Here is a 15,771-nt window from a genome sequence, read left to right on the forward strand (position 1 = left end):
TAACAACTATAGAATTCTGAATAAATTAAAAATATTGATCCATATATGCTTGTTGAATAGCTCCTTACACTCATATACAAAATAAATGCAGCTATCAATCACCATCAGGCCAGCTCCCGATTTCACTAAATTGTACATTGAAAAAAAAATTTGGTGGTTAATGCATGGTGTGTTTGGTAGAGAGGAAAAACATAATATTGAAGAAAAAAATTATTTATTTTTTTTATAAAAATCACACATTTTACCATCTATTTTAATTTTAAAAAATTTCTTTTATTTTTATTCTTTAAATCGAACACACCTTAAACATGACCGTAATTAAGTCACTTTTTTTTGGGGGTACATAGTAATTAAGTCACTAGTGACACTCTGAGTTCGACTAAGAATTTAATAGAGTAGCAATATCGATTGTGTACCTACATATTTATGTATGAACATTGTGGAATAATGCCAATTATGTTGGTATAACCAACAGAATTAATGCTCATATTCTGAAGAAAAAGCGATGATAAACCCACGCCTTTCATAAGCCACAATATCGTATGTTCATCCAATTTTTCTTTTAAAAAATCTAAGATAAAAAATATAGGTACTACGTCTATTTAGAAATCGTGATTCACATGTACGGCTTCCCCTATTTTGAATAAATTTTGATAACCTACCTCAGTTTTTATAATAAATGAGAAAATTTTTAAGTGATATAAATAGATCAATCTTAATTCACTAATCTAATTAATCTAATCAAATTTAACATTAAATTAAAATATATTTTTAAGTGTGTCCACACCTCCCCTACTAATATGATAATAATGAGTTTCATCTTAACTAATTCTTATAAAATTGATTAATAATGATTATTTCTTATTTATATAATTTATCTCGACTATCTTTATTAGATATCGGATTTCAATGTCATTTTTTTTATGACATAAGACTTTAACACACTTTTCTACGTAGGTATGACCACAATTTATATACATTATTAGTAACTTTTCACCATGTGGCTTCCTCCGTTTGTTTTCCAACTATGTAAGATTGTTTTGACTTTTCACTAATAATGTCCATCTTAATTATGTGAGAAAATTACAGGAACCTATCGGCTGGATCTTTCACTTCCTGCCGACATGTGACACCCCTTGCTTTACTCGTGGCTAGTAATTCATACATATTCGTGTCAGGTTGTCATCATAAACACATGCATAAACTTTTTTGCTTAGTCATTCACTGCATCATAATTTTCAGGTCTAGAAAAAATGGCTTCTCGAAACCATGAGGTATCAATGGTAAAGGAGAATGGTGGTGGTGGGAACAACCTGAAGGGGTTGAGCAAGGAAATGAGACATGGCAGAACGGCACATAACATGTCATCATCTTCTTTGCGCAAGAAATCTGACCTAACTCTTGTGTCTAAGGTTTGCTCTGGCCATGTAAGGAATGTGTTGGTGAATTTGCAAGAGGTTATTCTTGGAACCAAGCTCTCTATTCTTTTCCCTGCCATTCCCCTAGCCATTGTTGCTGAAGGCTATGGCTTTGGAAGAGTGAGCCCTCTTTTTCTTAATTCTGTACTTCTTACTTATACCCTCAGCTTTAAAAATTTATTATATGATCTAGGAATTTTTTTTTTATACATAAAACTTATAAAACTTTAGGTAAGTTAAATCCAAAGGATTCATAAGAGTTAAGACAAGTCTCAAGCTTCAAAAGAGTGTTTATAGATATATTTAAAAATTATTCATTAACAAGATTTTTATCTCAATAACAGAAATTGAATCTATATTCTTTTAGAGTGAACTATATTTTCTTGGCATATATGATTTAGGAAATATTCATTGTCCCACCAATTCAAATATGAAACTGAGTTTTATTAATATATATATATATATATATATTAGCCGGGTTTAAAAAAGGTTAATAATACCCTAATGTTTTTATCTACCCAATTTGCCAATCATGGAGTTATATCTGTTCTGGTTTATTCATTGAAATTTATTTCATAACAATCACTTTTGATAATTAGTCTTGCAATTACGTATGATAAGATTGTTAATGGATGCTTGGGATACTTTTTTACTACATATCGTGAATTTGTCATAAAGATAATAATGCATAAATGTGTTTCTAGAAACTGTATATACAATGTAGGTTGGATTTTGCTATCGCTTGTCTATTGATTAATATTGCGGTTGTTAATAATGTTATATTATGGGATGATATGACCCTGTACTCTCTCTCTCCTTTGTTTCGTAAAGTCTTGGGTTTTTGTGTTGAGTTTACTTGGGCTCACACCACTTGCGGAACGAGTCAGCTTCTTGACAGAGTAAGGAAATCTTGTTAGTTGTTGCATTCCTGCTTATAGTTAGATCGTACATTAGTCATCATTAATCATTGTACGTACAATTTTTACTTTCGTTTACCCCTTTATGTTTGCATGCTGATTCTCGTTTTATTTGCTCTCTTGGTGTTTGGTACTTTCAAATTTGGCAGACAAGTTGCTTTTTACACTGGTCCTGCAGGTGTGTATGGATCCACAACTGTACTATTAAAGCAATTTTTTTTTAAATATGTATATTAGTCATTTTTCTTTAATTCGGTCTAAGAAATTTTGAATTAAAGTAAAATATAAAAATATAGATCCCACGTCACGGGACCTAAAAATTAATATCACATTGTTACCATAGAAAAAGTATAGAATAACAGGACATCAATGCTTGTTACATAATCTCTCTTCTTTGGATTTTGTCTTCACACCAAAGTTGGTTATTGATACGAATGAAGCTTTAGTATAATTGTTTGTCATGTTACCTTTTATGTAATTTCTTGAATAACAGTGGGAGCACTTTTGAATGCAACATGTGGGAATGCTACAGAGCTCATCATAGCAATTTTTGCCCTTAGCCATAACAAAATTGCTTTGGTCAAATATTCTCTCTTGGGTTCCATAATTTCTAACCTTCTTCTGGTTCTTGGAACCTCTCTATTCATTGGTGGCCTAGCAAATCTTAGTCAGGAACAAAAATACGACAGAGTATAGCCCTGCACTCCATTAGTCCATTCAGAACTTTCACCTATGAATTGCATAGTTTTGGTTCTTTATTTTCTTTTATAGTGAAATATGGGCTAGTGTTAATTAAGGATTTGAATGTTTTGCAATTTTCTTGCAGAAACAAGCAGATATGAACTTGCTTATGTTGTTTGTGGCATTGCTTTGCCACTTGCTGCCATTGTTGTTTCATTATGTTGGTGCCTCAGCAGCTGACACTGGAGACTCATCTCTGCAGTTGTCAAGAGCTGCTAGCATTGTTATGGTGATTGCATATTGTGCTTACCTTGTCTTCCAACTGTGGACTCACAGGCAGCTATTTGAAGCCCAGAATGTATGCATTGTTATTCGTGTCAATGTTTAATTAGAGTGTGTTTAAGACAGCTGCAAAAAAAATATAGATTATTTCAATAATCAATTATAATGCTAATAATTTATTTGTTTATAATTAATTTTTTTGGGATAAAATAAAAAAGCTTTTATTTAATGAATTACGAAAAAGGGTATGAATAGTTGGAAAAAAGTTGTAAAATAATTTGGGGATAACCATTTTGAGGGAAAAACTGTTGGGAAATAATCATAAGCATTAAATTTTCAAAATGTATGAAAATAGTTTATTTATTTATTTATTTTTACAAATTTCAGCTAATGTTTCAAATATTTTTTTTTTCTAAAAAGAAGCTGAGATAAAAAAAATTCCAGTTGTCCCAACAATTTAGAAATAATATATGATTTGTTTTTTTCCAAACAACTTAATTATTTACCATCATGCATTTTGCAGGAAGATGATGAAGAGGGTGGCAGTGATTCAGAAGCAGTGATAGGATTCTGGAGTGGGTTTACTTGGCTGGTTGGGATGACTATGACCATTGCTTTGTTGTCTGAATATGTGGTGCAAACAATTGAGGTAATTGACTGACTGCTTTTTATTTTTTGAAAGATGAGAATATTCTTTTATTCTATTGCTTGAGATAATAGTACATGAGTTTAATTTCAACATTTTACACTATTAATTAATCAGAAATTATCTTAAGCAAATAATGGTTATTGTATAAGTTAAGAAACCTATATCTTACATGACAATATCTAATTCGTCATATCTAATTATATGACAATATAAAATAATATTTACATTGTCAATCCATTTTAATTAAATTTATAATTTATAATTTATAACTATTATAAAAAAAATATTTGGCATCTATTTTTTTGGCATTTTTATCTTCAATTATTATAAATTATTACATTTTATTTTTAACTTCCAACTGTAGTTACATTTTTTAAAACAAATCACTATGTAATAAAAAAACATTACATATACATACAATTAACTTTCAAGTCCAGTCAAGCAGGAAGTGTACATTTTTGCACTAGTAATATATAATGGCGATATGAAATTTTGGTGTACACATTTTCTCCCTACTTTACCCCTATAAAAATGTGAATCTGAACAGGATGCATCTGATTCATGGGGTTTGTCTGTTAGCTTCCTTAGCATAATCTTGCTTCCAATTTTTGGCAATGCAACTGAACATGCAGCAGCAATCATATTTGGTTTCAAGAACAAACTGGTACCAACTTTAATAGCTAGTTTTATGAAGTTCAAATACTTCTATTTTAATTGGAGAAAAATTGAGGGCATGTGATTTAATTCCTTGAGACTAAGCTAATGATGTTACTGCAGGACATCTCTTTGGGTGTTTCTTTGGGTTCTTCAACTCAAATTAGCATGTTTGTGGTAAGCATTCACCTTAAAAAAAATGTTTGCATCCACTTAGCTTTGATGTTTGATATCAATATAGGTTCCCCTATGTGTGATTGTTGCTTGGATTATGGGTATCAAAATGGACCTCAACTTCAACCTCCTAGAAACAGCTTCTCTTTCTTTGGCAATAACAATCACAGCCTTCGCATTACAGGTATACTTATTATATACCATCATTTCATTGGTTGAAACATCACAAATAGATTTGGTATATATCTTGATTCACTATTTCTTTTCCATGTATATCTTTGTAGGATGGAACTTCTCACTACATGAAAGGCCTTGTTCTCATACTCTGCTATATTGTTATTGGGGCATGCTTTTTCGTACAAAGAACACCCCCTAGTAAGTATAATATGTGACACTTTGTTGTCACAAAAATATTTAAAATTTATATTTATAATCCTGAAATTATAATCCATATCTAAAATTTGGTCAATCTTTTTCCCAGACCAAACTAATGTTTCTAACATAACGCTTAAATCCGCAAACTGAAGCAGTTTTTGGAGCTTAATAGGTAAGTTCATATGTCCTCTAGCTATATACACATGCAGACAAATTTTTTTGTGTGCATTCTGTGACACCCTCTACCCCTCACATATATACTAATAAGGAATAAAAAAAATTCAAATATTAATTAAAAGTATTTTTAAAACATTTTTTTTAAACAAGTCTTTCAAAGGGGAAAAAGGCTCACATTCATTTTCTTCTACATCATATTCAAACTTGTCCAAATAAATAATAAAGTATTCTCGACTCAACAAGGTCGTCTAAGCTTCATACAATTAATATAAAACCTATATCCTAATGTCACATCCTATCAGAGCGTTGTGTTCCCGTGTCCTCTAGCATGAGGTTATTCATATTCATCCACCTATTCATCTGCTCCCCCGAACACAAGTTCAAGATCATCACAGGATCCAAACACAACAACACACAGGGAGTGAGTTATCACATTCCTAGCTAATAGAGAAACAAGACAATTAAATATACATATTATATAAATGAGATACCACTTGCTTAAACATAGCTCACGTAACTTCACCACTTCGTCATTCAAAATTCACTTTTCAATTATCAATCACATTACACAAGAATCCCACACTCCGATCAAGATATAATAACACATCAATTAGCAAGCATATGCAATAGTTATGCTAAGACTCAATCCTATATGCAATGTGGTACCATGTCAGTGAAAAACCACCCTGGGGCGCTTAGGAGTACATAACAAGACACACCACACAATGGGTTTGTCAGGTCACTCTCACTAAGTAAGATTATAGGGAGACCAGTCAGGGTCACGATGTTTTGTGAGAATGCTCCAACCATATGGGATCAGCATAGGCTTAAAGGAGCACTCAAACCCGGTGACCCCCAAGGCCTACACTCCGAAGAGTCCGTCAGGGCCTCTCCCTCCTGATTCAGGTCCAACCCCTAAAATCATTTTAGCACACAGACACTGCTAGTGAATTATACAATACCCACGACCTCACACTCGTGTCTTAAACACGTACAACATATTGCGCTACAATTTAACACTGGTTCCTAAACAGGAACCTACACTTTCTCTTTAAAACTGGTTCTTAAATAGGAAACCTACACTTTCTCTTTAACACTGCGCATTTACACTTTTTTCAAGATAACACTGGTTGGGTTATTGTACAATTCACAGCTTACAACATAAATAATGTCACATCAAGAGTTAATCACACACTTATTCACAACCAAAACTCATTCACAATTTCACATCTCATAATGTCACAATTTACCATCACATGTTTTCACGTATCTCTCAATTCAACACCCGTTCTACTTTACACTTTTACTCAATCTCAAGGCAACATATTATTCCACAATTCATCACATATTTCATTTATAAGCACTGCTCATGAATTATACAATACCACGACCTCACACTCTTGTTTCACACATGTTTAACACAATTGCGCTACAATTTAACACTGGTTCCTAAACTAGGAACCTGCACTTTCTCTTTAACACTGCGCATAAACACTGGTCGGGTTATTGTATAATTCATAGCTCACGATATAATTAATGTAAAATCAAGTGTTAAACACATCCACTTATTTACAATAGAATATCATGTCCACACTTTAACATTTCATAACATTCCTAATGATATTCATAAGGTACAACATACACATGTTCATCAAATTTAACCATAATATTCTCAAACTCCAACACTTAATAATTTTTGGAATCATACTATAACACTCTACAATATTATTTACATAAATTATTAATATAAATAACAAGCTCTATATATATATAAGCTAGCATACATCATATTGAATCACAAATTACAAAGTAAGCTTTCAATGCACAGATTCTAAATAATTATATGAACACTTTGGTCAATTTCAATTATGATATTGACTTTTTAAATTATATATAAAAACCTAAATAGCAAGAAAAAGAGAAAATACAAAATCAATATCTCTCTCTAAATTTATCCTTTATTTCATCAATTCATATTAATTAGAAAGTACTCGATTTATAGGGTTCACGCTCAACACAATAGCATATCAATTCCACAACAATTGGTCTGTCAAACATATATAATTCCCTGTAATAATTATAAGGATAAAATGAAAATTGCAAAAACACCCCCAAAATTCATTCCAATTGATATCTCTAAGGATCCCTACACATGTTCTCACTAATTCTCAATTGTGAATAACTCATCCCTTACCTCTGAGCGGACTGACGTGCCTTCAGCCAGCGATAGCAACATCTCTAGCGGTTCTCTGAAATTCTTTCAATTATTCCTCCGACTGCTCCGATAGAATTCCCAAACGTCAGAGAGACGGAGAAGAGATTGAAACCTCCACTTGTACTGTCTTCATGCGATTCCTTTTTCTCCCTCCAAGAATATTATCTCGCAAATCCCAACGGTGGAAGCGTGCGAAATTGAATTTCGAACAACATATCCAAATTTCATGAAAATCCAACGGCTAACGAAACCGGGATCGTAGTTTTACCGAGACAGTTTTGGGTTTCTGCGGGAAACTAAAATGCTACAATGCGAAGGGTTTTCCTCTAAGCTCAGATATGATTTTGAAATTCCCAACGGTGAGAATGTTCGGAATTGGGTTGCGAACATGATAATCAAATTTTACGATGAACGGGTTCGAGATCATCGTTTTTCTGAGACAAGTTTGGTTGGCTGCGGGAAAAAGAAAGGGTTTTGAGAGAAGAAGGGAAAAAACGAAAATGAGGCCAAAAGGAGGCAGCTGACTTAACATAACTATTTATACCTAGGTTACTCAGCCTATTATTTACTCTATATTTATTTATTTATTTATTTTTTTACTAAAAATCTTTTTAAATTTATTTACGAAAAATTGGGATGTTACAATTCCACCCCTCTTAAAAGAAGTTTCGTCCCCGAAACTTGCTGAAAGATCGAGAAAAAGATATCACGCATATGATTCTCAATATCAAGTTGTGTGTCTAGTTGAAACTCTTTTTCCGTTACTCCGATCACAAGACTCCTTTGCACTTAACTACTAAATCCGGTGATCCTCGTTTACTCAATGATAGTATTTCATAAGTAAGTCTTCTCACGAGAGTGACATCTCAACTATAATAGAATGTTAAAGACATACTATTTGGATTAGGGTAATATCATAAGAAACATGAATAACAATTAGAAACAAACAAATATACACAAGAAAATGCGACTAAACACATGGTCGACCCTTTTTTTTTTTTAACATGGGACGGTTCAAGAATAGAAGGAAGAAGAAACGTGGCGAGACTTTCACGCTCCACCAATCCTAGTTCACAATGATATCGAGAATACATGATTTGCCTACCCTTAAGTCTAAGCCTCTTCCTTCAACATGATCTTTCTCATTTTCGTATACTTGACTCTTAACTCTCACTTAGGTCCAAAAATTGTAACGATTCAACTCTAAGGTTGCCTACTTGATAGTAACTGGGTGCTAATTAGATAAGCAATACAGATTACTCCTTACTTCTGTAAGTTTGTTCACCTTAAGGTAATCTTCACACATATATACTCATGTCACCCTATAACTTTGTACTTGAACTTGAGGTTTCGATTGTTGTTTACAATATCTAACTCTATAACTAGGACACTAGTCATATCATCGGTTTCCTATTCAAGCTCTAACTACTAAGCTAGTACTAACGTTTAAAACTAAACTCACAACAAGATTCTTGAGAATTTTATCCATCTCTTTTATTCCGGATTCAACTCCAAAGATCCTCACAATGTATCAAACTAACGGTAATGTCTCCCAAAATTTTATGGTGAACACCATGGTTACCTATTCTAAATCACATATAGGATAAATCTTTTCATAAGTCTTAAGTTATCAAGAAACATTGATCACTATTTGTCCTTCTACAAGCACTCCTCTAAACTTAAAAATTATTTCAATTATTTTACTACTCCAATAAGGATTTACGCGGCCAAGATATCACTCAACGGTTTACAATGACCGACTTTTCTATGAACTTATGACTTACACCTTACAAGGATCTCATCCGAAAACTTAAACTTACTTGAGTCATCTCCAACTAGAATTAAGGTTAATTCAAGGAATGCTAAAATAACTTTTGGTTCGACTACTGGTTAAGGGAATTTTATCTTAATCTTAGGTTTCATTCATCTCAAAACAACTTCTGCCCAAGAAGGATTTAAAGTTATCTCTCACCTAGAAATAACATACTCTAAGGGTCAACATCATCTAACTAAAATGCATAACAAAACTCTTAGCACGAAACATGAGTCCCAAGGGTCTATAACAACCTTATAATACACATCATAATTCAACTTAACTGGAAACATACTAAACACTAATCATCAAAACCATAACAAGAGCTAACTCAGGGTGGGAGATCCTGTCCCGCATTCCACGAACACACATGTACATCAATCATATTATGACATGACCAGGTACACATAGAGGTCACAATAGGTACTAAGGTATTTCTTAAAGCATCCACAAACTTTTTCCATATTAAGGTAAAAAGAACTAATATTTATCTCGCTAATCATACAACTATCATCAATAATCTTTTAGGTCACCTACCTTACGCAAGAACACTCACTCTTGAATCCTTCTATGCTTAACAATTAATGTCTTACTAACTACCTTACACTCTTCTTAAGGTTCCACATTAAACCTCTTAGCTATACTTCATAACTTTTCCAACTACCCTATGTTCTCAAACAACTCTATACTAGATATTTCTCACGAACTACGATTACAAGTTTCTATGGGTACTACACTTATAAGATTCTCAATCTTGCACTTAGGTGGTAACTAAGCATATCCTCAAGGAACACAAATACATGACTTACTAAGTTTGACTTTCGTCTATGGGTAACAAGGATAATGCATACTCAAGTGTTTCCTCTCAAAACATCTTAACATGATTGTCAAGGACGAAGTCTCTCTTTATTCGTAATAGAAGTAACAACAAGAAAGATTATCAAGCAGTTTAACTAGACATGATTGGAAGATGAGCAACTAATAACAAGATGAACACTCGATTGATTAGGAGATAATAATTTTGAATAAAAAAAATGATCACTTATTTAGAATCAACAACAATATTTCAATGAATTCTAGAAACAAAAACATGACCACAATGTACACCCATATGAAGACATTAACAATCACTTGATTGTGATAGAAACATCAGTAATCCAATTGTTTGATGTAGTCTCATAACACAAAGAATTAATTATACTCAGGCTTTCAAGTGAAATCAATTTATTTGACTTAAGCACGCAACACAAAAAAAATAGGTTGCACTAGAATTAGAAGGTACGATCAAAAGAGTATTCCTTATGAAATATAACTTGATATAAGTCATCCAACTATAGAGTATTAGCATCACTAAGAACAAGAAATCACAAACAACCATACTATCTATGCAATTAAGGCAGAACACCATACTACAACTATATATACTTAGAATTATAAGGTTCCCATAACAAGTATATAACGTACATTTAAGAAGTAAGAATTAAACAATTAATAAAGATGTATTGAGTAATCACAAGCTTCAATAACTACATTCACGACTACACACAAAATAAGGGAGTTAAGTAGTCATGCGTTTACACATCAAGAAAGACACACTCATCCAAGATATATATATGGTCCAAAAGGTTCTTGCAACACTAATCCACGCATCAAAGGAGAAATAAGCTAACTAACAACATACACACAGGATGATAGAGGTTCGTTAACACATTATCAATCAATATCAAGACTACTTGCATCACCCAATGGCTTGCCATAATGTCCAACCGCGCTTCACAAATTATAGAGATGGCCAGTCTCATAACTCATGACTCAACAGTGGATTTATGGTATAACAGACATTAAGGATGCAAGGCACATACAAGCATTATTATTAAGTCTTATTTAATCATGTAGGAGAAAATACAAATAAAAATTTAAGCATGTTCAATAAAAGTACTCATAAGTAACCACACAGAGTACACACCAGAATATGGTAAGCACATAACACACTGGCCGAAAGGTTCGACCTGCTCTGATACCACTAAATGTGACACCCTCTACCCCTCACATATATACTAATAAGGAATAAAAAAATTCAAATATTAATTAAAAGTATTTTTAAAACATTTTTTTTAAACAAGTCTTTCAAAGGGGAAAAAGGCTCACATTCATTTTCTTCTACATCATATTCAAACTTGTCCAAATAAATAATAAAGTATTCTCGACTCAACAAGGTCGTCTAAGCTTCATACAATTAATATAGAACCTATATCCTAATGTCACATCCTATCAGAGCGTTGTGTTCCCGTGTCCTCTAGCATGAGGTTCTTCATAGTCATCCACCTATTCATCTGCTCCCCCGAACACAAGTTCAAGATCATCACAGGATCCAAACACAACAACACACAAGGAGTGAGTTATCACATTCCTAGCTAATAGAGAAACAAGACAATTAAATATACATATTATATAAATGAGATACCACTTGCTTAAACATAGCTCACGTAACTTCACCACTTCGTCATTCAAAATTCACTTTTCAATTATCAATCACATTACACAAGAATCCCACACTTCGATCAAGATATAATAACACATCAATTAGCAAGCATATGCAATAGTTATGCTAAGACTCAATCCTATATGCAATGTGGTACCATGTCAGTGAAAAACCACCCTGGGGCGCTTAGGAGTACATAACAAGACACACCACACAATGGGTTTGTCAGGTCACTCTCACTAAGTAAGATTATAGGGAGACCAGTCAGGGTCACGATGTTTTGCGAGAATGCTCCAACCATATGGGATCAGCATAGGCTTAAAGGAGCACTCAAACCCGGTGACCCCCAAGGCCTACACTCCGAAGAGTCCGTCAGGGCCTCTCCCTCCTGATTCAGGTCCAACCCCTAAAATCATTTTAGCACACAGACACTGCTAGTGAATTATACAATACCCACGACCTCACACTCGTGTCTTAAACACGTACAACATATTGCGCTACAATTTAACACTGGTTCCTAAACAGGAACCTACACTTTCTCTTTAACACTGGTTCTTAAATAGGAAACCTACACTTTCTCTTTAACACTGCGCATTTACACTTTTTTCAAGATAACACTGGTCGGGTTATTGTACAATTCACAGCTTACAACATAAATAATGTCACATCAAGAGTTAATCACACACTTATTCACAACCAAAACTCATTCACAATTTCACATCTCATAATGTCACAATTTACCATCACATGTTTTCACGTATCTCTCAATTCAACACCCGTTCTACTTTACACTTTTACTCAATCTCAAGGCAACATATTATTCCACAATTCATCACATATTTCATTTATAAGCACTGCTCATGAATTATACAATACCACGACCTCACACTCTTGTTTCACACATGTTTAACACAATTGCGCTACAATTTAACACTGGTTCCTAAACTAGGAACCTGCACTTTCTCTTTAACACTGCGCATAAACACTGGTCGGGTTATTGTATAATTCATAGCTCACGATATAATTAATGTAAAATCAAGTGTTAAACACATCCACTTATTTACAATAGAATATCATGTCCACACTTTAACATTTCATAACATTCCTAATGATATTCATAAGGTACAACATACACATGTTCATCAAATTTAACCATAATATTCTCAAACTCCAACATAAATTATTAATATAAATAACAAGCTCTATATATATATAAGCTAGCATACATCATATTGAATCACAAATTACAAAGTAAGCTTTCAATGCACAGATTCTAAATAATTATATGAACACTTTGGTCAATTTCAATTATGATATTGACTTTTTAAATTATATATAAAAACCTAAATAGCAAGAAAAAGAGAAAATACAAAATCAATATCTCTCTCTAAATTTATCCTTTATTTCATCAATTCATATTAATTAGAAAGTACTCGATTTATAGGGTTCACGCTCAACACAATAGCATATCAATTCCACAACAATTGGTCTGTCAAACATATATAATTCCCTGTAGTAATTATAAGGATAAAATGAAAATTGCAAAAACACCCCCAAAATTCATTCCAATTGATATCTCTAAGGATCCCTACACATGTTCTCACTAATTCTCAATTGTGAATAACTCATCCCTTACCTCTGAGCGGACTGACGTGTCTTCAGCCAGCGATAGCAACATCTCTAGCGGTTCCCTGAAATTCTTTCAATTATTCCTCCGACTGCTCCGATAGAATTCCCAAACGTCAGAGAGACGGAGAAGAGATTGAAACCTCCACTTGTACTGTCTTCATGCGATTCCTTTTTCTCCCTCCAAGAATATTATCTCGCAAATCCCAACGGTGGAAGCGTGCGAAATTGAATTTCGAACAACATATCCAAATTTCATGAAAATCCAACGGCTAACGAAACCGGGATCGTAGTTTTACCGAGACAGTTTTGGGTTTCTGCGGGAAACTAAAATGCTACAATGCGAAGGGTTTTCCTCTAAGCTCAGATATGATTTTGAAATTCCCAACGGTGAGAATGTTCGGAATTGGGTTGCGAACATGATAATCAAATTTTACGATGAACGGGTTCGAGATCATCGTTTTTCTGAGACAAGTTTGGTTGGCTGCGAGAAAAAGAAAGGGTTTTGAGAGAAGAAGGGAAAAAACGAAAATGAGGCCAAAAGGAGGCAGCTGACTTAACATAACTATTTATACCTAGGTTACTCAGCCTATTATTTACTCTATATTTATTTATTTATTTATTTTTTTACTAAAAATCTTTTTAAATTTATTTACGAAAAATTGGGATGTTACACATTCAAGAACTCTATGGAATTAATTATCTTTGGGCACTTGATTGCAGGCATATTGCTGGTTTTGGTTTCTGTGAGATAAAGGTTTGCAACATCCAAACTTTGGATAAGATTCAATGGATTTGTTATTTGTTCATTTTACTGATTGTCATCCCCAGACAGAAACCTGAAGAAATTTGCATGCAGTAGCTTGCAATCTATTTGGTTGTCTGTGTATATAGGTCAATGGATTTTTTGACAAAATTTTCATCTCATAATGTAATATAGATGAGACTTGTGGCATGATTCTCAAGAAAAATGAGAACTTCTTTTTGGAACAAGAGGTCATATAAGCAAGGATTTGTTGTATTTGCCAATTCTCTAGTATGACTTATGAAGTGAGTTTATAAGTTGGTATCTATCTAAACAATCGTATCATATCTCCATCTTGTTAGAAAAATAGTGAATATGAAGATAATGAATTTGCCTTAGGCTACCTTTGTTGTTTTATACAAGTGCATAAACTATTTACGGGTCAGTCAATTATTAAAAGCTGTGTCTTGGGCTCAGAAAAAAAAAATCAAGATTATACCAACTAAATATACGGTTTATGTTACACCGATTCAAATTAGGGTACTGTTCACGCATAGTTCATCATTAAAATAGTTGTCCCATGAGTCAAAAAAATAAACGATTCAGATTTACACCAAAGAATTCAACGATCCAGATTGCGTTGATCCATATGCGTTCACTGTTTATGTGTCACTGAATCGTTACGCCTTTCACAGAATGTTGACTTATTAGTTAAATTGCTACTATTTATAATATTTATTAAAGGCTTACAAATAAGAAAAGACACAATAAAATCAAGTTTTTGTTGATTTTTTTTTTGAAAAAATAGATAAGAGAAATGCAATTCTGATATATATTTTTCAAAAAGTGTAATGGAAACCCATTTTTGTTATAACAACAAAATTATATTTCTATTGCATTATAAGGTGAGAAAAATGTAATGAAAACAAAATTTTATTGTTGTTTATATACAATAGAATTGTGTTTGTATTGCATAATCATCAAAATTTTTCCTTTTGTAAAGGAAAGATGATTTTTTTTAATCAATAATAACAAAATCAAGTTTATGTCAAAAGGATAGTTTTGGAATAGAAAAAATACAATAAGGGTGGGGAGTGAGAATAAATAAATGGAGAGTAATAATAGTAACTCCCTCTTCTCACATACACTTTGCAAATAATGGACCTCTTTAGGTCCTGTCAAAGATGAATTACTTTCTTCAATGGTTGTGATTAGGGATATGCTAGGTGCACCCAGCAATTTATTGAAATGTCAATTTTGCCCTTCATTAAAAAACTTAAAAAGCTTTTTCCCTCTTTTGGAAGCATTCTCTCTTCTTTATTTCTCTCTTCCGCGAAAGCTTCCTTTCTCTTCTCTCTTCCGCGACGAGCTCGGTTGTGGTCTTCTTCTCCGCGAGGCTTCTCCGCCAGCCCTTGGACCCATTTGCATTCGAGGTAGGTGACCTTCTTCTTAGCTTTGGTTTAGTTATGCATTATATTTGTAGCATTTAAGGTAGGTTAGTTGAACCTTAGGTTAGTGGAACGTTAGTGAAACCTTAGGGTAGAAGACGCCGGAAAAAATGGC

The 15,771-nt window shown here is 33.2% G+C and overlaps 1 protein-coding gene across 5 annotated transcripts; it reads left to right on the forward strand.

Moving 5' to 3' along the window:
• The first annotated feature begins 1,111 nt into the window (after positions 1-1,111).
• LOC114406132 (vacuolar cation/proton exchanger 3-like) lies at positions 1,112-14,553 on the forward strand. 5 transcript variants are annotated; one of them, XM_028368717.1, is made up of 12 exons: positions 1,116-1,538; positions 2,250-2,317; positions 2,485-2,513; positions 2,829-3,025; positions 3,162-3,374; positions 3,822-3,947; positions 4,495-4,611; positions 4,725-4,778; positions 4,843-4,959; positions 5,060-5,150; positions 5,257-5,322; positions 14,187-14,553. In XM_028368717.1, exons 1-11 carry the CDS (start codon positions 1,254-1,256, stop codon positions 5,298-5,300), a joined length of 1,341 nt encoding a protein of 446 aa, XP_028224518.1. In that variant the 5' UTR covers positions 1,116-1,253; the 3' UTR covers positions 5,301-5,322; positions 14,187-14,553. The 5 variants fall into 5 exon arrangements, 3 of the variants coding, with proteins under 3 accessions (XP_028224517.1, XP_028224519.1, XP_028224518.1); XR_003665382.1 differs by having other exon boundaries at positions 1,112-1,538; positions 2,868-3,025; positions 4,725-4,959; XR_003665381.1 differs by having other exon boundaries at positions 1,113-1,538; positions 4,725-4,959.
• Positions 14,554-15,771: the final 1,218 nt, after the last annotated feature.

This window comes from Glycine soja, chromosome 3 (genome assembly GCF_004193775.1).
Source record: "Glycine soja cultivar W05 chromosome 3, ASM419377v2, whole genome shotgun sequence".
In the NCBI taxonomy this organism is placed as follows: Eukaryota; Viridiplantae; Streptophyta; class Magnoliopsida; order Fabales; family Fabaceae; genus Glycine; species Glycine soja.